This window comes from Miniopterus natalensis, chromosome 10 (assembly GCF_054644295.1).
Source record: "Miniopterus natalensis isolate mMinNat1 chromosome 10, mMinNat1.hap1, whole genome shotgun sequence".
NCBI classification, from domain to species: domain Eukaryota; kingdom Metazoa; phylum Chordata; class Mammalia; order Chiroptera; family Miniopteridae; genus Miniopterus; species Miniopterus natalensis.
This window is the reverse complement of record NC_142090.1, coordinates 78,345,320-78,370,112: the sequence shown is the minus strand read 5'-3', so window position 1 is coordinate 78,370,112 and position 24,793 is coordinate 78,345,320. Positions and strand designations below refer to the sequence as shown.

At 50.1% G+C, this 24,793-nt stretch overlaps 1 protein-coding gene across 1 annotated transcript; it reads right to left on the bottom strand.

Annotated features, from left to right (window-relative positions):
• Positions 1–306: 306 nt before the first annotated feature.
• FKBP9 (FKBP prolyl isomerase 9) lies at positions 307–24,232 on the bottom strand. The gene is made up of 10 exons (XM_016222314.2): positions 23,985–24,232; positions 19,467–19,612; positions 18,879–19,068; positions 17,623–17,768; positions 15,254–15,443; positions 9,944–10,089; positions 6,939–7,125; positions 3,047–3,192; positions 2,294–2,457; positions 307–1,633 (listed from the first exon to the last, which is right to left on the bottom strand). The coding sequence occupies exons 1-10, from the start codon at positions 24,215–24,217 to the stop codon at positions 1,457–1,459; spliced, it is 1,725 nt and encodes a 574-aa protein (XP_016077800.2). The 5' UTR covers positions 24,218–24,232; the 3' UTR covers positions 307–1,456.
• Between the last annotated feature and the right edge of the window lie 561 nt (positions 24,233–24,793).

Sequence of the window (24,793 nt, the reverse complement as noted above, 5' to 3'; positions counted from 1 at the left end):
GGGGTCCCCTCCACCCTTCCCGCCCAGGGAGGAGCAGCCTCCTGCTGCTGCTGGCCACCAGCCGTCCCGGGTCCCTTGGCCTCTTTACTGGGTCCCCGAGTCCTGTCCAGGCCTCTGCAAACAGTCCTTTCATTACCTTCCCTGCAGAAGTCCCCGGGAGGGAGTTTCCTGCCAGGACGCTGACCCTACACCCCCCTGTACTCTACTGTTCAACACACTGGTCCTGTTTTTCTCAAGGGGATTCTGACTGCGCAGAACATTCCCATGGCTCCTCTCCGCCTTCCAATAAAACACCACAAAGCCTGGTGAGAGGATTCATCATTTTATACACAAAAAGATCAGTTTTCCAACATTCAATTGGATGAGTGCATGGCGTCTTCATGGACTCCCTCGGAGCTACATCAGTACAAAACAGTTTAAATTAGTAACATAAAGCCGTTTCAGAAGGAAGATCATGGGTTACCACTGGTTGGGAACAGAGGACACAGGCAGCAAAGTGGTCACTGCATGACACGGGGACAGGCCGGCAGGTGTAGTGCCCTTGTTCCCCTACACAGAGTGAGGCCCTGAGCTTCAGGGCCCCCCTCTCCAGGACAGATGAGCGGCAGAAATCTGTCACCTTGTTTACGCTCGTCTGCTGGGAACGACATGTCCACCTGGGCCACAGGGAGATGCCCTGGAGCTCGGCGTGGCCGCCAGCCCTGCACGTGTCTATCTGATCAAAGCAGTCAGTGCGCTGCGGGGTAGTGACCGGAGCAAGACAGAGAAGCAGGCGGTCTCACGCGGCAGGCGCAGAATCGAGCCGTCTGCCCGTGGCCCCGATGCCTCTCGTCGGGTCCACTGATTCTGTTTAACTGAAGCTGCCCAGCCAATCGGAGGCCACAGTGGCGTGGGGTGTGATTGAACCAGAAAAGCGTGTGTGCGTGTGTCTGTGTGTGTCTGTGTGTGTGCAGGGGAGGCGGAGGCTGGGCCTCACCTGAAGGGACTGTACAGCCGCTGAGTTTTCTGGGGCTTTCTGGGAATCCCATCGGGTTCACCCTTTGTTTTTTCTGCCCATCTGAACAACGCTTACAAAACACCCGTGGGTTAAAAAAAAATTTTTCTTAATCTTCTCTATGTAGAAAGCCTGGCCACTTGATGTCTTCTGTTCCCTCCAGGATGGTTGTGACTTCTGCATGACACTATTTCCCTTCAATGACAAAACTACCCAGAAGGCCCACAGGACAGCGGTGGGCAGGGCCTTTCCAATATGCTACGTGACCCAGGCAGAGGCACCTCGCACCGAGTTAGTCTAATGTCACGGGCATTCGGCCTGAAATCCTCACGTGTATCCCCCCACCCTTGATGTGTGACCCCTCTGCCTGCAGACAATTCACCTTCAGAGAGACCCTCGCGCCCTCACGGCCCGCTCCACCGCGACAGGGGCTTGGCGTCACACACGTGGCTCGTGTCAGGCTCAGAGTTCGTCGTGTTTGGCCTCCTGGTCTTTGAGTTTAAACTCCTCGGCCGTGACCTTGCCGTCTCCATTGCGGTCCTGGTTGGTGAACATATTCTTCACGATCATCTCAGCGTCAAACCCGGGAGCGAGCTTCCCCTTGCCCGATGCCACCTGGGCGTGAATGTACTCTGAGAACTGGAGAGGGGACAGGACAGACCCTGAGACACAGCAGCCGACAGTGCCGAGCCCAGGCCCGAACAGAATGGGATTTGCGCCTGAGCTACCAGAACAGACAAAACCCTATGAGCTACACAACCTGGGCTTTTCTCCAGATGCAGGTTACAAAGCCCTGACTAAACGGTTCCCGAAGCCCTGAGGTCCCAGGCAGGCGAGGCAGTGGCCACTGGCCTCCCCCGTATCCCTAAGTCAGAACAGTTCCTCACCAAAGCCTGCCCCCTGACCACCAGCCTCTGCCAACACTATTGCCCACACTCACTCATTCGCACAAGAAAACTGGACCACCTACTGTGCGCTGAGCACCATCCTGTCATGAGGGCCACGCAAGGTAACAGCTGTGGGAACACTTAACACTGGGCAGGTGCGCAGTGAGCACCAGGACCTGGAACTGACCCAGGTCTGCGAGCCCTGGAGTCGGTCCCTGTACCTGTCAGGCCTCAGTGTCTTCAAAGAGCTCCATCTTGGAGGGTGTGCGTGAAAGCGCTTGGTGCGTGAGTGTGTAGCTTCTCATTAGCACAGAAATCAACTCAGGAGGCCTCCCCACTCTGACAAGGCTCCACCGCAGAATGGAGGCTCCCTGCCCTCCTCTGGTCCCAGCTGCCTCCCAAGGTCAGTTACCTCTTCCAGAAGGACTTCTCCGTTGCCATCCTTGTCGATTTCTTCAAAGAGGTTGGGGGACACCTCGTCATTCCATATGAACATGTACCCCTCAGGCAGGCCAGCCACCAGCTCCAGCAGCTCGATGTCAAACACCAACACGGCACTGCCGGGCACCTCTCCATCTGCCCCGATGACAGGGAGGGGCAGGGTTAGGGCCAAGGGGCTGCAGACACGCCCCCTCCGCCGCCCACCCCACCCTGGGCCCCAAAAAAGCTCAGCATCAGCACATGGTTTTCCAAACTGTAGGTAGTGACTCTCAGTGAGTCATCACGGCAGTTTAGAGGATGGTGACCAGCATTTATTATGTTTTTATCCACTTTAGAGAGAGGGGAAGGGAGAGGGAGAGAAATATTGATGGGAGAGAAACATCAATTAACTGACCCCTGTAGGCCCCCATCTTGGTTCATGGGCGGACACTCAAACCACTGGGCCACACTGCCCAGGCCTTTTTAACTATGTATGGTGCCAGGTGGAAATATTGAGGGGAACTTCGTAAAGTATATGATTGTCTAACCACTACGCTGTACACCTGAAACCAATACAAAGTAACACTGAAAGTAAACTGTAATTGAAAAATAAAAATTAAAAATTAAAAAAAATCCTCAAAAAACAAAATGGAAGAAGCATATTGTGATTTTAAATCTGGCACCCCAAAAGGCACAGATTTGGATGGTGAACGTGCCCTACACACCCTTTAATACAGTCGCTTACCCACGCCAGCCTCCCCGTAGCCCAGGTGGGGTGGGATGATCACGGTCCGCTTCTCTCCAACACACATCTCTCGGAGGCCCATATCCATCCCCAGCACGACTTGTCCAGATCCCAGAACAATGTTATACGTTTTGCCTAAATTCCACCTGGAAACGAAACAGAAGGGTTCCCGGTTACGTCATCAGCCCACTGGTACATGAGTGTCTGGTGGGAAGAGCACGTCACTTCTCCGGCACATCACATCCCCGCCAAAGACACGGAACCCCTGCCTAGTCAGGGAAACAGACCAACCCACACTGAGGGGCACTTCGCAAAAATAAACCACCTATAATCCTCAAAAGGGTCAAGATGAAAACCCAAGGAAGACTGAGGACTGTTCAGTGTTAGAACATGTTGGAACGGGGTCCTCTGGCCATGAAAGACCTTCTGGGGAACATTTAGCAAAACTTAAGTAGGATCTGAAAATTAAAAGGTGGTAACATATCCATGTGAACGTCCTGACTTTAATGTCTGACTGAGCGACACAGGAAAAGGTTCCTGGTTTTAAGGAAAGCACCCTGAAGTACTCAGGGTGATGGGACATCATGGTGGCAACTCTCCAAAGTCTCAGGGGGAAAAAAGCTCTTTCTACTGCTCTTAACAATTTTTTTCTTAAGTTTCAGTCAATGCTCTAGCTAGAAATGTCCATGGGAATTTTAAAAAGGTAACGTAAAAGAGAATCTACAGCCCTGCGCTATAGATTCAGTGAGGCCTGAGTTTGAATCCTGGTTTGGCCACTGAATTTGACCCTGGGACATGTGGCCTCAGTTTCCTCATCCACAGGATGGACATAACAACAGGGGTGTTCTAAATAGGAGACTGTTTTATGCCTGGCACAGTGGAGAGGGAGTATGAAGAGCTCCGTAAACAGATGGCCTTGAGGGTACAAAGTGCTTGGGTCTGTACCCATCTTTGACTCCAGAAAAATAACCAAGAGTTTAATTTGGGGCATGGTTTTTTGTTGTGTATGTTTTTAAAATATGTTTTTATTGATTTCAGAGAGAGAGAGGAAAGGAGAGGGAGAGAGAAACATCAATGATGAGAGAGAATCACTGATCGGCTGCCTCCTGCACGCCCCCTACTGGGGATCAAGCCCAACACACGAGCATGTGCCCTGACCGGGAACCGAACTGTGACCTCCAGGTCATGCTCAACCACTGAGCCACACCAGCCAGGGCTGCGCCATGATTTTAATTTTCTTTGATGTCCATGGTCCCTGGGTAATCCAGGTTTTAAAAAACTGGCTTTCTCACCTCAATCACTACTGAAAATAAATGTATTTCCAATCCTATGGCGTTCCTATCACCTCCTTAGGGCAAACAGTGGGCATGTTCTTCAACACCAAGGGGAAGAGCCTCCCCAATATCTTAGAGGCCCCTTGGTACCCCTCACCAGGTGGTAACAATAAGGAAGGGTCCGTCCCTTTGGGTCACACCCCCTCTCAGGCTTCCCAGCCTCCCCCGAGCACAGGGCTGCCGGCTCCTTCCCTCCTCAAGCTGGTTCCCAGGGCCCAGCTGGTTCTCTGGAGCCAGGAAACCAAAACAGGGTTTGCATTTGTCCTACCTGGAACGAAGCAGCCAGCCAGCCAGCTGGCAAAAGCTGCCTTGGCCCGAGGCCTGCGGGAGGGGCGTCCCCTGTCCCGCCCCCCACACAATCCCTCCTTTGTCAGCAGCACAGAGGTGCCTTCACACTGCTCTTCCCTGGGGACCACCCAGGACCTCCCATGGGGCAACTGGGTTCCGAAGCCTTACAGAATATTCAAGAACTCATTTAGCTATCAAATAACAGATCTTCATTCTTCCTCTCGGAGGCCCGTTTAAACACTGGGAGAAAACCCTCCAAGCAAGCGCTTTGTTTCCACACCTCCAGTCTGAAAACGCCACCCTCCCTCAGGCCATCCTGCTGTTGACTTCCTCCGGTATTTCCACCAGTCCTTCCCTGGCATTCCCCTTCTGAAAGCCTCCCGCCTGCCTGCGTGGCCCTGGCGGGCTCCCCCGCACACTGCCCTCTCCTCTCGGCAGCCACTGACCCCCCCCCCCCATTTATGGTCCTCCCAGGGCTGGGGCGGGACCAGGCCCCACCTTCCAGAAGGGGCTCCTTTGCCACACACAGGTGAGCAGACGCCCGCCACACTTCCCGTCACCCCACTATTCTGAAACGTACACCCCGAGAGTCCCGCCAGGACTCTTCCGTGTGGATTCACCCGTAACACAAACAGCCCCGTGGTGCAGAATGGAGCCTGATAAGAGGAAGGAGCGTCACACGGCTCCCAGGTGCTCTGGAAGGAGGCTGTGGACCCACCACACACACCAGAAGGTGGGAAGGCTGATTCTCCCACCCCGCGCGAGAAGCTCATCCTGAGCCCACTGGGGTGGAGTCCCTCTGCTCATTTCCCACCCCCGCGTCACCTTTTCACGGCCGTGGGGCACCAGACAAAAACTCAAACACCAGCAAGAGCGATGGGAGCGCGACACTGACCCTGTGGACTGCTCCGCCTCGTGGGCCATGCTCTCAGGCGCGACCTCGCTGCGTCCCCAACCACACAAGCGACTTCCTCCCCGGGTGCCCTCGCAGGCACCTAAGGCCATGCAAGGTTTGCTTCAAGTCGGCCCCTGCCAGTCCCCACCCAGACGCTAGTCCTGTCACTGACTCTATGACACTCACTTTCTCACGTTTTATCATCTCTGTAACTGGGGTACACGTTTCAACGGACAGCATGTCATTCTTTTTGGGAAGAACCTTTACTTCCTTAGAGATTCATCAAATGATGCTTCTAATAATCAATACATTTTGGATGAGATCAAATACGGTAACAGGACACAGGATCTCATAGCAGCAAAGAGAATGGTCGGGACAGTCTGTCTCTAGGGCTCTCTCTGCAGGCCTGGCTCCCCCCAGCCACACTGTCACCTGAAGCCAGCAGGCAGAGGGACTGATGGGAGGGACAGAAGACCCTCTTTACCCCGAACAGGTGCAGCACATACTATTTATATGAAGCCCTTCCTTCTCCCCAACAGCAAACAGGAATCTAAGGCAGGCTCAGCACAAAAATGGATGTACCTGTATATATACAGAGAGGCCTAACGTGTCTCTTTCCCAAAAAAGAGAATATTATATTAACTCACAGATGCATCTGAAGATTGGGATGTATCAGAAGCAAAGCTCCTTTGGCCTCCCTGACACTGGTTTATACTACTGATTCCTTTAATATGCTTCCAGGATCATCTCAATCAACTTATATTTACAGAATGCACCCTTCGAGCTGCGCTCCAGGCTACACATAGGGATAAAAATATGAATCAACATCCCAGGTGTCCCTGAGGTATTCCAATCAGCAGCTGAGACAAACAAAAATAAAAGGCAGGGAACGCGTAACATGTTATAAGACTCCAGAAGTGGGAGCAGTTGATTCTTCCTAAGAATTGAGAGCAGATTTTGAGACTAGGGAGGCGACCAAAGCCAGGGCAGAAGATGACCAGAAGGAAAGGACACACAGTGTGCACCCGACCCCACTGCCCAGGGCACCCGGGCCCCAGCAGAAGACGAAGCTGGTGAGGCAGACGGAGCGGACAGAAGCCTGACGTGCCAGACCCCGGAGCTGGGATTTCACCTGTGGGTTAATTTTTAAAGACAGCGGTTACAAGATGAGATCCGTTTTTCAGCAAGACCATGTCACAGGAGCAGGGGGAGACCATTCACAGGGAACGCTCAGAAGGACGCATCTGAGCAGGGATGTAGGCCTGAGCTAAGCAGGGAGGCGCCACGGAGATGCCAGTTCTCAGCCAGCATCAGATGGAGAACCCTCCGGGCTCACTCCCCCCCCCCCCCGCCTCTCCCACTCCCGGGCCCTCACGTGGAATCCAGCAGGGTCCCATCCAGAAGCGAGGCGTTGTAGTGATACTTGAGGTAATCGCCCTTCTTACTCAGCACCGAGCAGTCGGGGGGCTTGTAGTGCGACGTGATGCTGATGGAGTCTGAAGGGTTGTGGAAGTCGATCACGTGGATGTCAAACACCAGCACGGCCGAGCCAGGGATATTCCCTAAAGGACAGACACGGGAAATGAAGGAAGGGGCAGGACACGTGCTCCCCACATCACCACAGGCGTCCAGAGAGGAGCACGGGGACTCGGGATGAAATCCTAGAGCACACCGGAGGAGTGAGGCTGGAGGGCCCTTGGAGGGAACCTGACCCTCACTTTATAAATGGGGAAACCGAGGCACAGATTCGCCCAGGGTCACGCAGCCAGTTGGGAGCACAGTTTGGACTACAGTTCCAGAATATGAGCTCCTGCCCCACGGAATCGTGGAGCCTGAAAGGTTTCTGGAGACTAAGGCTCAGCCACATTAGGACTCGCCCTGCCCCTCCCAGAAGCAAAAGGCGAGATGAGAAAATCAGCTGTAGAGTGACAGTTACTGTGCAAGAGAAAGAAAACCAAGAGAAAGTTCACGGGGAAAACCCTGCAGCCCAAACTGCCCATAGCCCCCCCTTACGACATAGCACACCCGACTCCCCAACGTGCCTTCGCAACACAGCCTATTTGTTTGTTCTGCACAAAATCATTAACAGTTTTCTCTTCCGCTCTCTCCACTTTGCAAACATTACCTCTGAATAATGTTTTCATTTACAGAAGTTTTGTTCACAGATATTCTCTCGTTCAATCTGTGCAGCACCCTGGTGGGGAAAATAGCTGCGAGACATGCAATGCCAGGGACGGAGAGCCCAGCATTTCGTTCCTTCCACAAACATTTACTGAACGTTTACTATGCGCCTGCCCCTGTGTCCTGAGTTACAGATATAGATGATCCCATTTTTGACACCCTTCTGGGGTCAGTCCCTCAGGGATTATTAGCACGAGGTGCCAATCAGAAGGGGGCAGAGGTGGACCCCGCACAAAAGTACCTGGGTGTTACAAGTCGGGGTGTCCCTCCCCCACAGCAACACATGGCTCGGGATGCAGCAGCCTCATGCCCAGAAAAGTTATGACCTTCTGATGCTTCCCAGAACCTTATATAATTCTCTGCAGAGCTCTGTCTCATAGTTGACAGAAAGCCAAAAGGAGGAAAACAATTTAAGCAAATGTTTCCCATTAATGTATTTTTTTAGAGAAAGGAAGGACGAGTTCTGAGGGCATAATTACACAAACATAGATACTGAGGAAGCAGTTTTCTATTTCTGCATGTATTTGGGTAGAAGTAGAAGTTTACATGATATAAACTACAAAGCAGTTTGTAGTGAAGGAAGGCCTGGTCAGTGTGTCCGAGGCTGTGATCTGTGACGGCTTCACAAATCAGAAACTTAAGTCAGGGAGAGAAAGAATAAGTTTCCCCCAGGTATAGCCAACATGATGTTTCTTAGGTACTCTGGACATACCCCACTGGGAAAATTCCAAAGACCCAAAGGACACATCAGCAGTAGTCAGAAAAGGGTAAACATAATAAATATGTACAGCCTGCCAGGCCAGCCATAATCCCATTAGTCAAAACAAAAGCAAAATAAATACCAAGTCAGCTATTCCTAAGCCAACTAGCAAACAATTATATAGGAGAAAAACCATAATTAAGAAAGGAAAATTGGCGTGGAATACTATGCAACCATTAAAAATGTCTGTTGGCACAGAGAATTTTCACAACAAATTAGGTGGAAAGAGAAATGACAAAGTTATATATGTAAATGATCCCATTTTTGTCCGTATTTGCACAGGTGGATATGTGTTTCCTTTTATCTACATAGATTCACATATACTCAAAAGTACAGAGTACCGTGGGGCAGTAAGCACACAATACAACACACAGATGATGTATCATAGAATTGTACACCTGAAACCTATATAATTTTATTAACCAATGTCACCCCAATAAATTCAATTTTTAAGAAAGTACAGAAGAGTATTCACTTCCTGGCTGTATTAGTTTCCTACTGCTGCTATAACAAATTACTACAAACTTGGTGACTTAATGTCCTTGCCTTTGCCAGCTTCCCACGGTCACCCTCATTCCACGACTTGTGGCCCCTTCTTCCATCTTCTAGGTCAGCAGCTCAGCATTTTCTCCTCTCTGACCTGCTGCCCCCTAACAAAGACTCTCACAAGTGCATCAAGGCTGCCTGGATGACCCAGGATAATCCCCCCACCTCAAGATCTTTACCTTAGTCACATCTACAGAGTCCCCTTTGCCATGAAAGGTAACATATTCACAGGTTCTGGGGCCCAGCTTTGACATCTTTTGGGGCCGCTCTTCTGCTTACCACACTGCAATGTTTACTCCTGGGTGGTGGGGTTAGGGGAGATTTTTGTTTTCTTTGTTTATCTGTATTTTCTTTTTCTAAAGTCAACATGTATTATTTGTATCATTTTTAAAAAGGAGTTTGTGATTAGAGGGACAAAACTGTTCTAAAACTGGATTAGGGTGATGGTTGTATAGCTCACTACATTTACTAAAAGTCTTTGGGTTGTATCTTTAAAATGGGTGAAATGTATGGCACATAAATTATACCTCAAATAAAGCTGTTAAAAAGCAAAAAGGAGGGTTTGCAATCTACTTTCAAATGGCTCAACAACAAAAACTTAATGCATAGACAGAGAGAGAGAAAATAAATATAGCAAGATATTACAACTGGGGAAACTAAGGGGGTTCGCTGTACAGTTCTTTCAGCTTTGGTGTAGGTTTGCAATTGTTCAAAAGGACAGGACATTGGGCAGGGGGACCAAGGGACACAACAGCATCTCTGGAAATGAAAGCTCTCTGGGCCTTCGAGTCTCCAGCTGGACCTGTTTCAACATTTCGCTCAAGAAGGCCGGGTGCCTGGAACCGGGTGCAAGCAGCCAGGCGCGGGGCGCGGGGCGCGGGGCGGGCACTCACCTCTCCCCTCCTCCCCGTAGCCCAGGTGAGGGGGCACCACGATCCTCCGCTTCTCTCCGATGCAGACGCCCAGTAACCCTTCATCCATCCCGGCGATCACGTAGCCCTGCCCGATGTACGTGTCAAAGGTGCGGTTCCGTGAGTAGCTAGAAAAGAACAGAAAAAGGTTCCTCCTAGGGACACCACAGCAGCTGCGACACTCGTCACACGGTGAGGCCGCAGGACACAGAGGCCGCCAGCCCCCGGAACACAGTGAACCTTAGAATCGGAGGACACGGCCAGGAAAAGGCTCCTCTGTCCACACCCAGCATCCAGGCCGCCCTCCACAGGGGCACCCCAGAAACCGGCCCCCGGCCCTCTGGTCAGCTTATGAATGGGACGCGGTGACCAGGAGCAGCCACAGAAATGCAGCCAATGGAACAGGCTGTTGGCGTGGCAGCCACGTCCAGCTAGTGAAAAAAGCACCTAGGGGCGCCCTTATCAGGAGCTAAGCGGGAGCCCAAGGGCAACGCCTCCAGGCCCTGATGAGGAGCCTGCACACGTGGGACAGGAGTGCTCAGACTGCCGGGACACAGCGTGCACGCCCGAGCACCTGAGCCCTGCAGTCCCTGATGAGGACCCCTGCACATGCAGGTGGGACAGGAGTGCTCGGACTGCCGGGACACAGCGTGCACGCCCGAGTACCTGAGCCCTGCGGTCCCTGACGAGGACCCCTGCACACGTGGGACAGGAGTGCTCGGACTGCCAGGGCCCCGTGTGCACGCCCGAGTACCTGAGCCCTGCGGTCCCTGATGAGGACCCCTGCACATGCAGGTGGGACAGGAGTGCTCGGACTGCCGGGACACAGCGTGCACTCCCAAGCACCTGAGCCCTGCGGTCCCTGACGAGGACCCCTGCACACGTGGGACAGGAGTGCTCGGACTGCCAGGGCCCCGTGTGCACGCCCGAGTACCTGAGCCCTGCGGTCCCTGATGAGGACCCCTGCACATGCAGGTGGGACAGGAGTGCTCGGACTGCCGGGACACGGCGTGCACGCCCGAGCACCTGAGCCCTGCGGTCCCTACCGACCCCGGGTGGGTCCCCGCCGTGTCCCCGCTCCCCGAGCTACCTTCTGGTGAGGACTTGGGTTTCCCAAGTGCCGCTGGCCGGCGGCCCGAGCATTCCGCCCAGTGGAGAGAGCCAGGCTCTGAGCTGCCAGCGGAGGGCAAATATCACGCTTTTGGTGAGAACAAGTAGCAATTCCCAAGGCTGCCGAGTCCAGGATAAAACCATAAAACTTCATCTGCCACGTCTGCTGCCCAGCTCTGCGCCACGGCGACCTGGGCCATTCCCCACCCGCACCCGGGGCCGCTGGGGCCGCTGGGGTAGCCGCCCATACTGAGAGCCAGGGTAGCCCGCCATTGCCCCATGGGACACAGCCTGGGACACAGCCTGGGAAGACCGTCTGGGGGGGGGGCTGGGGAGAGCCCACGGCTCTTCCTTCTCGATGCCCTCAGAGACCACAAAGCGCGGGGCGGGAGGCAATGGTAATAACGGGCGACTGTCCTGGCCCAGGGAGCGATCATCTGCAGCACCCCCTGGGGAGGGCTGGGAGAAGCAGCCTTGGGGGCTCCAGACCCCCCACCCTCACACGGCCGGGATGGGAGGACAAGCCCAGCTCTCTCACCTCCCACCTCCCCGGGAGGCCCTCTCCAGCAGGTGCCTGGGGATCCTCAGCAAAGAGCAGCTCCCCACTAGCCATCCAGGAAAGAGGGGGCTCCCGGGGAGACGGGACCCCTTGGAAAGGGACAGCAGGTGGTGGGAGAGACGGCGGGAGCCTCGGAGCGGGGGAAAGCCACCGGCTGGAATAGTCAGCAAAGGCTGCATGGGTCTGGGGAGAAGGCGACACTGAGGGACAAGGGGGCTGACTCACGGTAACAGTGGGCCAAGCCCCAGAGGCAGGGAAGAGCTGCAGGAGACCCTGGAGGAGCAGCGGGGCTTGAAGGGTAGAGAACTGTAAGTAGCTTGAAAAGAAGACTGAAATCAATGGAAAACCATCATGTTCCCCAATGAAAAGCTGAGAATTGTTATCCATGCTCCCCAAAACTAACGTATGAATTTCAAAACAATTCCAATCAAACTCTGAGTGGTGTGTATGAGGAAGGGGGACCCTTAAATTCACTTGGAAAAAGAAATAACCAAGAATACCGTGCTGGCCGTGGCTCGGTGGGTTGAGCGCCGTGCCGTGCACCAAAAGGTTTCCAGGGCACATACCTCGGCTGTGGGTTCAATGCCCAGTCTGGAGGCAGCCCATCGATGTTTCTCTCTTTCTCTCCGCCCCCCCCCCCCCCCCCCGCTGCCCTTTCTCTCTAAAAATCAAGAAAAAAATAGCCTCGGGTGAAGACAAAATAAATAAATTTAAAAAAAGGAATACTGTTTTGAAGGTGCAGGGTATAGCAAGCTCATTCTTGTAAAAAACTTAAATGGGGGAATACATATTTCATTGCATATGAATGGGAGACCTAAGAGATTCATAATACTGCTTCCCTGGGAAGAAGGGGACTGGGTATTAAGGGACAAGCATAGGAGGGAAATTTGTCATTGTATACCCTTTTATACTTTGAGGATTCTGAACCACGGCAATGTATCACTTAGTAAAAATAATGTTTTTAAAAGTAAAAGAATACTCTCTATCACAGAGATCAAAAGGCTACAATGGTCTAAGCTATGACACAGGCCCAGGAAGAGTTAGACCCATGGAAAGGGGTAAAAATTCTAGACAAAGACCCAAAAGTATATTTTAAGAATTTGGTACATAATAAAAGTCAGATTTTTGATGACTGAGGAAAAAAACAGAGTTTTTCAATAAAGGGTTTTGGAAACATGAGCTGACCATCTGGAAAAAGCTAGTTAGATCCTTACTGTCACACTGCATACCACAACAGATTCCAGATGGACTGAAGATTTACGCACGAATGCACTCATAAGCATGGAGAGAGGCTGTGGAAGTTATTAATATTTACCCTGGGCAGTGAGAACAGAAGGGGTCGGTGGGAAATCATTACGTTTCATTATGTATCTTTGCATTGTTTCACTTATACGATGAGAGCATAATCCTTCATAAAATAAAAATTCTAATAAAGAATATTTTACAGGATAAAAAACCAAAACCATTAAAAGGGCATGAGGAAAATGCAGGCAAATATTTATATACTCTAAAGGAGGGGACAGACTTTCTAGCAAGTCGCCGAAGACAGAATATGTAAGAATTTATATCAGAACAAAGGAAGCCATAAAGGAGAAGTGGAACGTATTTAACAAAAAAAAAAACTTTACATTTAAATAGGTCAAAAAATCACAATAACCAAAAATAAAATGAAAATAAACAGAAAATATGTTTTCAACAATATACAACCATAAAAGGGTTAATATCTTTAATGTACACAGTCTTCAAATCCATAAGGAGAAGACAAATACCAATACCCTCAATATAAAACCAGGGAAAAGAAAGAAACAGGTAAAGTCCTGGCCAGTTTGGCTTAGTAGTTAGAGCGGCGGCCCATGGACTGAAGGGTGCCGGGTTCGATTCCGACCAAGGGCACCTACCTCAGTTGCAGGCTGGATCCCCAGCCCTGGTCGGGGCTCGAGTGGGAGGCAACCAATCGATGTGTCTCTCTCACATTGATGTCTCTTTCTCTCCCTCTCTCTCTCCCCCTTCCACTCTCTCTGAAAAGCAATGGAAAAAATATCCTCAGGTGCGGATTTTAAAAAAAAGGAAATAAACAGGTAAATCACAAAAGAAGATACGCAAATAGTCGATAAACACATAAAAGAGCTTCGACCTCAGTAGCAATACAATCATAGAAATTCAGATTAAAGTTAAAAGGGTCCATTTTTCTTCTACAAATTGGCAAAGATTAGTTTAGAATGACACCAGTGTTACCAAGTTTGAGGGAATGGGCACTCCCAGCCAGCGATGGAAACCTTCCCCGAGGACAGCTTGGCAGCGCATACCAAAAGCTGTAAAAATACACATAACCTGAGATCCAGAGATTCTTCTAGAAACTTATCCCAAGGAAATAATTTATCATCTACTTTAAGATTCAGCTGCAAATAATTCCTGGGCCCCACCTAAAATGTCCAAAGGCATAAAACATTAGGGATTGATTAGACAAATTAAGACAAATCTATACAATGGAATATCATTTAGTGGTTAGGATAGGCTAGATCCCGATGAACTAAAATGCAAATCTGTTTGAAACCTAAGAAAACTGTGGTTCTATTAATATGGAAGGAAACCTGGTATCCACAAGAAAAATGGTCCTTCAACTGAAATATAATTCCCAGGAATAAAGGACAGAACCAAGCTCATATGTGACAAGTAATAATTACACACACGCTGGAAGGTTTTTTGGTGATAGAGAATGAAAACAACTGAAACGTTCATCAGTAGGGGAACAGTTAAATAAACATGGTATGTCCACCCAATGAAATACTAGACACATATAAAAATAAATGACTTCTCTCTACGTATTGCTATGGAAAAGTCCCAAGGTGACAAAAAGCAAGGGGCAGGAAAAATGAATTATTCAAATAAAATGATACCCTACAACAATTCGGTAATGTTCCTGGATGGCTAAATAAACTCAAAGTCTACTGCCTCGGAGGGACAGGTAGATTGCTGTCGACTGTTTGCTCTGCAGGAGTGGTTTCCAAACAGCACGTGCCACCTGAAGGAGCAAGACACACCACACGCCAGGCATGCCCTGGCCATCTGCACGCCTGCAGCTGAGCCTTGTACACAAAACACAACTTTGAACAACAGAGGCTCCGTGATTAGCCTCTGCAACAGCAGGAAGGAAGCTGAACGCTTCCAACCAGTCCCCTGCAGTAAAAAAAACCTTTGAAAGTTGGAAAGGGCTTTCACCTCCCTTATCTCTTTAACCATCTCCTTGAGAAACATGCTAATAACAAGTAAAAAATATGAAGCTTAGGGAGGTCAAATGCTGTCCAAAGTCACACAGCTAGTCCACCAGGTGTCCTGCCACTAAGTCTGTTCTCTTCCCAGCCTACCCCCTGCACCTCCCTTCTGGCCACTTCCCATCTTGGACCCCACAGCTGAGTTTATACTTGGATAGCTGCGCACAGTAGAGGGGGACGGGGAGTGCCTAGGAGGAGCCTCTCCTGTTTGCCGGCAGATTCCTGTCCCACAGGCCCCAGGGAGACAGTTCTAATGGCCTCTGAAGGAATTCAGCACCAGCAAATAGCAGCCTGTACGGGAACTGAACATATGCGTGAGCACTGACAGGGTGTCCAGATCCTGGGCCTCACCTGGAGTCAAAGAAGGTGCCGTCCAGAAGCGTGCCGTTGTAATGGTATCGGAGAAAGTCCCCGCTCTGACTCCGGCGCTCGCAGTTTTCAGGCACTACCTTGTTCTCAATGGCAATGCCATCCTTGGGGTTGTGAAGGTCCAACAGCGCAACGTCGAACACCAGAGACGCCTGTCCAGGAATGTCCTTCCCTAGAGCGGAATGCAGGCAGGTGACGCAATCAGGACACGAGATTCAGGGAGCACTTTACCTGTCACTCAACACCCTCTGTGCTGGTGTAACTCAGTCCTTGAGGTTTTTCAAGCCAAGCAAACGCACGTTCTTCCTCATCTTGGGAGGTTCCCCCTGGTGTCTCACCGTGGGCTGGCAGGTGTAACCTGAAGCCTGACTCCCTCAGAAAAAGGAGTCCAGTGATATTAATGACACGAGAGACTATGACCACGCTTTCTCCGCTCGCGCTGGCAAGTCAAGGCCCTACATGGGGACACCCACATGCAAACCCCAGTACACACCCCTGTGGGTTTGTCCCTGTAGAAATGCAAATGACAGACATGGAAGTCACAAATCTCAAAGCTCAGGGCAGGTTCGACCTAGACTTATTCTTTGGAACCCACAGCCAATTTTGGTTTTGAAGAGACAATATGCAACATTCAATCCTCTAAGTGCCTCCAAAACAAGGCACCTATAAAACTAAAGCTGGCTGAGGTAAGAGAAAAAGTGGCACCCACAATCTAAACTATAAAAAGTCCTGGAGTCGTTTCCATCTCCCTTCTGGATGGCGCTGCCTCTCTTGGATCTTCCTGACATCGAGGATTCACTGAGTATCAGCCACATGACAATCCACGTGGCGGAGATTATCGGGCACTAGCTCTTGCTGCAACGATCCGCATCAACCACCAATTAACTCAAAATCCAGTCCTTGGGGATAAAAGAAAGTTCACCGATCTCCACCCTCTTACTTGCCACTGTTACACCACACAAAGGAACAGGCCTGGGCAAGGGAACCATGTGGCAAGCCAAGCCCGAGCTCCTTCGACTGGCTTTGTCCCCTTCCCCAAGGCAGATGATGAAATCTGCAGAAACCAGGCTGCTGAGTCAGCCTCAGAAATGCAAGGTGTGGCCCATGCTGAGATGTGTGTGTGTGGAGGGGGGGAGAGATGCAGTGCAATGTTCATCTTATGTACTTTTCTGGATCTTTTCATTTAAAAGAAAACCTTAAAAATCACCACAGGGCTTAAATTTTTCTACCATTATCATATACGAATTGACTGAGTAATACTTCTCGTATTAGGCTACGCATTTTGTTTTATTCTGTAAGTCGGGTGCATGTGGATGGTGTTAAAAAACTTGGGAGCCCACAACCCAGGCGTACGTCCTGACTGGGAATCGAAGAGATGACCTCGTGGTGCATGCATGGGATGTTGCTCAACCAAGCCACACTGGCTGGGCTTCATTTCCATTCTTAACTCTATATATCTGCTTGTTCAAATGCCCAGATGTCTCTTTGTTGTATCAGCTTATTGGTATGATTCAATATGCCTGAAATTCAAAATATGACTGATAAATTCTATTTATGCCAATATTCTATGTTTTCCTTCACGATAAAACAGGCATAACAATTCAATTAATTAAAATTAATGTTGTTTTCTAACAATGTGTTTCACATTTGTCCCCGTGGAGCTAATGTCACAGGTAAAGACCATCCTGGAGGTACAAATCTGGGAAAAAATGGCAACTCTGGCATCTGATGCTGAATTTCTACTTTGATATCTACAACCTCTAGTCTGTCTAGTTCAAATCTCATTTCACAGATGGGAAAAGCACAGGCTGGGGAGGTTGGCGCCCAAGGTTATAGCTCACGAGGCAGTGGCAGACGGCTTACTTCTGAACGGCAGTGACCGTGAACAAGTGGAGGTTTCCGCCACTCAGTCATCGGACAGCAGATGAGCTAGACTAGCTCTGTCCCACACAACTCTTCAGTGATGGACACGCTGTGTCTGCACCGTCCAGCACAGGAGCACTCGGCAATGCACATAGCGACAAGTAGCTAATGGCTACCACACTGGACAGTGCACGTCTAGACCAAAGGTCTGGAGGATTTCACATAGCAAGTTGAATTAATCACTGCAATAAAAATAAGGACAGCCCTGGCTGGTGTGGCTCAGTGGGTTGGCATGACCTGTGCACCGAAACGCTGTCAGTTCGATTCCTGGTCAGGGCACATGCCCAGGTTGTGGGCTCGGTCCCCAGTAGGGGGTGTGCAAGAGGCAGCCGATCGATGTTTCTCTCTCTCTCTCTCCCTTCCTTTCTTTCTAAAAAAAAAAAAAAAAAAAAATCTTAAAAAAAAAAAGACTTGTGAGAAGGACTTACCGTCTCCGTCTTCTCCATAGGCCAGAAAGGGAGGAATGGTGATGATGCGTTTTTCCCCCACGCACATCCCCAGCAGCCCTTTATCCATTCCAGGAATCAGCCAGCCGATTCCCACGTAGGTGTCATATGTCTTCATGCGATTATGACTGAAAACCAAGGAGAAAGGGAAAAGTTCCATACCATAAGGACATTTCTAGCTCATCCCTCAACAGGGCTTCTTGTTACCCACATCTCAGCTGAACAATGAACCCATCCGCATCCCGAAAGACAAGCATATATAGATATTTGCTCCAAATCACAGAGCCCACGTCCTAGAATTTATAAAAAGCATGTAATTAAGCCATAGCCATTCACAAAAATAGGCCTGTTCTGCCTAATCAAACACACACTAGAATGAGAGGAAAGAGTTCACTTCCCCCACTTAGCACCTTACACCCACACTTCTCCAAATTCATATACATGCAGCCTTCCCCTCCTCCTTCCATGGAGACACTATAGAAATGAACCAAAAAATGCACAAATTATTTGGTAAAGAGGGCCCTTTACTTAATGAGAGCTGAAAATACTGTTCATTTAGATAAACACTGTTCTCGGGTTTTTCTAAGATGTTTTATAATTTTGACTCTGGCGCAAAAGAGAGCAAAATATTCCCCAAAAGCCTTAAGTGAAGAAGTCATTGCTGGTGGAAACTGGGAAGAGTCCATTTTCTGGTTTCTCCATCAGTATAAAAAGCAGGTGAGTCCTGGCCAGTTTTGCTCAGCGGTTAGAGAAGTATCCCGGGTTCGACTGTGGCCAAGGGCACATACCTCAGTTGCAGGCTCTATCCCTAGCCCTGGCTAGGGCCCATGTGGAGGCAACCAATTGATGTGTCTCTCTCACATCGATATTTCTCTCTCTCTCTCCCCCTGCCACCCTCTCTGAAAAGCAATGGAAAAAATATTCTCGGGGGAAGATTAAAAAAGAGCAGGTGATGCCCGGCTGGTGTTGGCTCAGCGGTTGAGCGTCGACCTCTGGACCAGGTGGTCACGGTTCGATTCCCACTCAGGGCATATGTCCGGGTTGTGGGCTCGATCCCCCGTGTGGGACATGCAGGAGGCAGCCCATCAATGATTCTCTCTCATCAATGATGTGCCTAGCTCTCTCTCTCCTTCTCCTGTCCTCTCTCTGAAATCAATAAAAATAAAAAATAAAAATAAAAAAGGCAGGTGAGACGGAGGAACTCAGGGTCATTTCACTGATATGAATGTGGGATTTACCTGGAATCAAACAGTGTCCCGTCCAAGAACGTCCCATTGTAGTGATACCTCACGAAATCAGACACCTGGATGGTCCGAGGGCAACTCGGGGGCTTGAAGTAAGTGTGAACCTGAACCTGATCTTCAGAATTCCAAATGTCCATCAGAAGAACGTCAAAATGAAGCACTGAGTTTGGGGGGATCACACCAGCTGGAAAGGAAAGAGGGTTCACACTGAGAAGCTGCCGCCTTTCAGGCCAGATACACACCTAGGATGCTGCCGAGGGGTCAAGTAGACGTGGGCATCCAACTGCAAAAAGAGCCACGCCTCCCCCTTTCCTTCAAATGAAATCGAAAGAAAAGAGAAAAAACAAAATTTTCCTCTCAAGGAGGGTAACATGCACTACACCTGTGTTAATAACAGCTTCTTTCATTCTAGAAGAAATCAACCTGAGAAAGTTTAGCTCTAAGTGTGTGTGGGTGTGTTCACTGCTCTTTACTTTCCCCAATCTAAAGCTTCCGAGGATTCCCCAGTGGGCCTGACCGCACAGCCTGCGAACGTTCTGGTTGTTTCTGCAGATGTGCTGACAAACACGAAGGACAACTTACAAACGCCTTCGCTTCCGTAAGCGAGCTTCGGGGGGATCTTCACAAAACGCCTCTCGTTCACGCACATCCCAACCAGAGCCTGGTCCATCCCTGCGATCAGCTGTCCTTTTCCCACGAACACGTTGAAAGTGGAGTCTCTGTCGTAGCTGAGCACCCAAAGGTAGGGAGAAAGAAGAAGAAATAATGTTTCCCTTAGGGAAACCAACCTGTGAAAATGCACCCACGAACAGTGAGGTCACTGCAAAGCAAAAAGCCTACAGAGGAGTTATTGACACCAGAAGAACAGGGCTATAATTTTAAAATTACTGTGGCCTGGCCGGGGGTGGCTCAGCGGTTGAGCACTGACCTAGGATCCAGGCGATTGGGGTTTGATTCCCGGTCAGGGCACATGCCCGGGTTGCGGGCTCGATCCCCAGTCGGGGGTGTGCAGGAGGCAGCCGATCAGTGACTCTCATCATTGATGTTTCTATCTCTCTCTCTCCCTCTCTTTTCCTCTCTCTGAATCAATATTACTATTTTGAAAAATAATAATAACCAAAAAAATTTTTTAAATAAAAACAGATTTCTGTTATGGGGATATAACATACAGCATGGGGTCTACAGTTAATAATTTGCATATTCTATTTCATATTTGTAAGTTGCTAAGAGAGTAGATTTTTTAAATTCCCATCACAAGAAAAAATATTTTGTACGGTGACAGATGTTAACTACACTGTGATCATTTTACAATATACACAAATATCGAATCGTTATGTTGTATGCCTAAAACTAATGCTATATGTTAATTATACCTCAATTAAAAATTTGTAAAAAACCCAACCAGATTTCTATTCACTAACACAAAAAGATACACTCATTAAGAGAAAAGTGCAGGCTACAAAGCCACAGTATAAAATAATCCCATTTTGAATTCATATATATATAGATGCACATGAAAAAATCCACAAGGCCATACATGAAAATATTATCAATGGTAATCTATGGGTAGATTATAGGTGATTTGTTTTCTCTTTTATTCTCTCTTAATTTTCAAAATGACCATGTAATATTTGTGTAATAAAATGTTAACAGCTATTGGAATTTACCTCATTAGGATGCACTGCTCTTTATTTGGTAAATTACTTCTACCTTTTTCATTTTCTTTAAAAAAAAAAAAAAAAGCTGGGGAAACAGCACAGTCCCCCTCACCACCGGCCAGGGCAGCTTCCTCAACCCAACCCCCCCCTTCCCTTTTTCCTCCCAGTTTTACTGCCCATTTTAATAGCCTTCCTTTCTCCAAGGTCAGTGGACAGAAAACAAAATTCCAAGTTCAGGCCAACAAGCCACAGGACAAAAGAACATGGTCAGCTCTGTACCCTGGATGGCTTTAACCTCAACCCTCCATCTCCAGAGGACCAACCCCTGCCCCCCTGAATGCCAGCTCTGGAATTCCACGTGGCCGGTCGCCTCGCCCTGAACCACCATCACACTGGCGGGTTTATGTTAATAACGACCAGAACACAATGCTTCAAAGCCTGTTGCCCTTTACGCACAGGCGGAAAACTACTTTATGTTTTTCATCCACAGCCCCTGAATCTAGTTCCCAAACTGAAAGAGAATTTTTAATAATAACTATTCAGAGAGCGTTTATGATGTTGGGCACACAGGCAAACTAAGCTGTTCCATATAGTACCTTGCTGGACCCTCACACAACCCTCTAAGGTGGGTGCTGATACTCAGGCTCCTAGGAGGTGAAAAAATTTCCCAAGCTCACATGGTAAGCCAAGTGGGGGGGGAAAAGCTAGACCCCAGGGCAGTTCAACTCCTACCCTCCAGGCACAGGGCCTCCCCAGATGATATATAAAAACTGTTGTTGCCTCGAAGTATTAATTCATTTGATGACTTCCTAAGCAAAGTGCTAAAAACAAAAAAATACCCTTCTAAAAAGAAAATGTGTAATTTACATATGTGAGAAACTAACAATGCAAGGCAGGCCAGTCTTATTTACTGCTTTAAACTCTGGAAAAATAAAGCTGTTCTGAGCAAATTTGTGCTGGTCAGTACAACGGGCATACACTCGTGTGCAGCGTCAAGCCCAGAACTGGCCGTGAACATGAAGCTCCAGGACGGGCAGTTATACAACCTGTCCCAGCATGTGGCTGACTGACGCCTTTTACAGCTGCCCCAGGTTGGGTCCTGTAGGATACAGATGATACATGCAAACTGGGCAGTTCCAGGAAAGGTTAATAAAAGGGGCTGTGTGCAAAATGTGTGTGTGCAGGGTGCAGAGAAAAGACAGGGGCATGCAGTACCCCTGGGGACCAGGAGGGCTGCTCTTGTCACAGTTGGGCCTGAAGGATCCAGGGACAGAGATGGTAGCTCAGGGCACCAGACAGAAGCTAAGCTAGGTGCCCACCGAGCCTCTACAGATAGGGAGCCTGGGAATAAATATCTCCACTTTACTCACCTTCCTCCCTCTATTCTTTTGCTGACACCCCATCAGCTGAACCCAACCAGAAGTCAGATGACAAGAGGGTCGCTGATATAACCCCCTTGTGTTATTAGACCGGGAAAAGTGGAACTAGAAAGGCAAGTGGAAATCACCCAGCACTTCCACCACTCCCCTTTCCTCTCCACCAGCTTATTTTCCTCCCCTGCTCTAGTAGAAATTATTAAAAACCATTAGCACAAGCAGGAAACTCTTCCCTGTTTCTAACTAAAGAAGCCAATGAAAGAAGACACACAAATGGTCATGAGAAGATGCTCAGCATCAGTAGCCTTAGGGAAATACAACTTAAAACCACAATGAGATACCACTTCACACCCACCTAGGATGGCTATAATTAAAAAGATAATTACAAGTGCTGGGAAAATGTGGTGCAATAAGAACCCCCGTGCATTGCTGGTGGGAATGTAAAATGGTGCAGCCACGTTGGAAAACAGTTGGGCGGTTCCTCAAAAAGTAAATATAGTTGCCACAGGACCCAGCAACCGCACTCCTAGGCATATATCCAAAAGAAGTGAAAACACGTATGCACACAAAACCTTGTACATGAATGTTCACACATCATTATTCATAACAGCCAAAGTGTTATCAAGCCAAATGCCCATCAACTGATAAATTGATAAAAAAATGTGGTATAGCCATGCAATGAAATATTATACAGCCGTAAAAATGAATGAAGTACTGAGAATATGCCACAGCACAGAGAGACCTTGAAAACATTAAGGGAAAGAAGAAGCCAGAAACAAAGCACCGCCAATTGTGTGATTCCATTAGGAGACAAAGTAAATTAGCCCTTACCTAGGGCTGGGGGGGGAAGGGAGTGACTGCTAATGGGTCTAGCTTTTCTTTTTTGGAGTGAAAAAATGTTCTGGAATTAGATAGTTGTGATGGTTGCACAACTCTGTGAATATACGAAAAGCCACTGAATTGTACACTTTAAAACGGGTGAATGGTATGTGAATTATGTCTCCAAAAAAAATTTGAAACAACAGTAAGAATGAGTATTTCTAAGCACTTGCCATATGCCTCATAGTATGCTAAACAGCTTTGTAGATTCACTCACTGTCTGGAATTTCAAAAAAACGCAAGGGAAGGTAAGAGTATTTTTAAAAAGATAAGTTCAGGAAAGAGCCTAGCCCAGCCTAGGGCGCAGAGCGGATGCTCCCGGGTTCTCCTGGCCTAGCCTGGTGATTCACTAAGATGGGCCGGAGGAAAAGACCTGGGTTGGTAACAAAGCCCCGGGGAGGAGGGCCTGGTGCTGGAGCACAGAGGCCTGCTAACCCTAAAGCTAAACTGGAGTGAAGTCGGGGAGAGGGGCTGTGATCTTGGGGCAGAGTTAGGGGAAGGAACCATGGGCACGGTGCAGGGCCCCAGGGCAAAGCTGAGAGGCTTGCTCTGGACTCCCTCCGGCCCAAGGGAGGGTTTTTTTACGGCCGAAGGGAGGGCAGGGGTAGCTACCCGCACAGACTCTGGATTTGCTTGGATTGTCCGGGTTTCAATCGACTCCACTTAAACAATACCAACCTCAGAGAACTGTGGTAAGAATGAAATGAGTTCATTATACGGAGAGCACTTGGAAGTACCCTGGCACGTGGTGCTATCTCCATAAGCTTAGCGGCTGCTATCGTCAGTTTGAGCACCATCCGACTAGGTGAGGGGCCTGGGGGAAGGATCAGTGAAGGGGGGCGGCAGGCGCACAACCACAGACACCCCAGGGTCACCCGCCGAGTGCCCGTTTTACGAGGATTTTACAGAAAAGCGCCGGGCAGAAACGGAGGGCGTGACTTGTCCCAACTCCGCTGCGCAAGGTCTCCCCCGAGTCCCAGTCTCGGGTGAGAGGCCTGGGGGAGCCCGAGGGCCGGGAAGCTCAGCCCCCGCGCCGGGTCCTTTAGGGTCGGGGCGCCCCGGGGTAGGAGGCGGCGGAGGGAGGAGCGCGGGGGGCGCGGGGCGGAGCTGGGGGAGGTCCGCCGGGAGGGAAAGGCCCGTGCGGAGAGAGGGAAGCGGGAGTCCGCGGGGCGCTCGGGGCGTGGTACCTGGAGTCGAACTTCTGGCCGTCGGGGAAGGTCCCCACGTAGTGGTAGCGCACGAAGTCGCCGCTGCGCACGGCGCGCGGGCACTCGTCGGGCACGAAGCGCCGCTCCATCTGAAGCTCCGTGTCGGAGCCCAGGCCCAGGCCGGCCACCGGCGCCGCCTGCCCGCTCACCCAGAGGAGCAGCAGCAGCAGCGGCGGCGGCGGGGGCCGCCAGCCCCTGGCCCTCAGCGCCATCGGGGGCGGGGAGGCGGGAGCGCGGGCCGCGGGCGCGGAGCGGCGAGGGCGCGCGGAGCTCGGGCAGCGCACCGGGCGGGCCTGGGAGCGGCGGCGTTTGCAAACGTGGAAAGGAATCCCGGCCCTGCCCGGGCCGCAGCCACCACCCCCTCGCCTGGTCCCCCGCCCCCGGCCACATCCGAGCGAGGGGAGGAGCCGCGGCCGCGCGCGCGGCGGGCCCTCCCCTGGCCGCCCCGTGGCGCACCCCGGGCCGCGGGCTGGCGGCTGCAGGGGGGACCGGCCCGAGGGAGGAGTCCTGCGCTCCTCGGGACTGCGCTTGGGCCCTGAGTTGCGAGAGAAAAGCCTTTACTGCCTGAGCAGACCCGCCGGTCTCCGCCTGGCCCTGGAGACTCCGGATTTAGAACCACGAGAGGCTCCTACGTGGCCCTGGATCCAATTTCCCTTTGCTGCTTTGGAGAGGGAGAGAAACTTAGATTTTAAAAAATAATAATAATAAATGGAGTCTCCATTGGAAAAGACTGAAACCGTTCAGGATTAGAGAAAGGGGAGGCATGTGCTGTCAGACTCCCTTGACAG

Excerpts from the sequence above, each read along its gene's own strand:
- FKBP9 (XM_016222314.2), bottom strand. The coding sequence starts at position 24,217 with ATGGCGCTGAGGGCCAGGGGCTGGCGGCCCCCGCCGCCGCCGCTGCTG. Across the intron at positions 3,193-6,938 it reads GGGACCCTGCTGGATTCCAC|GTGGAATTTAGGCAAAACGT; the intron begins GTGAGGGCCCGG and ends TTTCGTTTCCAG. Across the intron at positions 1,634-2,293 it reads GAGAAGTCCTTCTGGAAGAG|TTCTCAGAGTACATTCACGC; the intron begins GTAACTGACCTT and ends TCCCCTCTCCAG.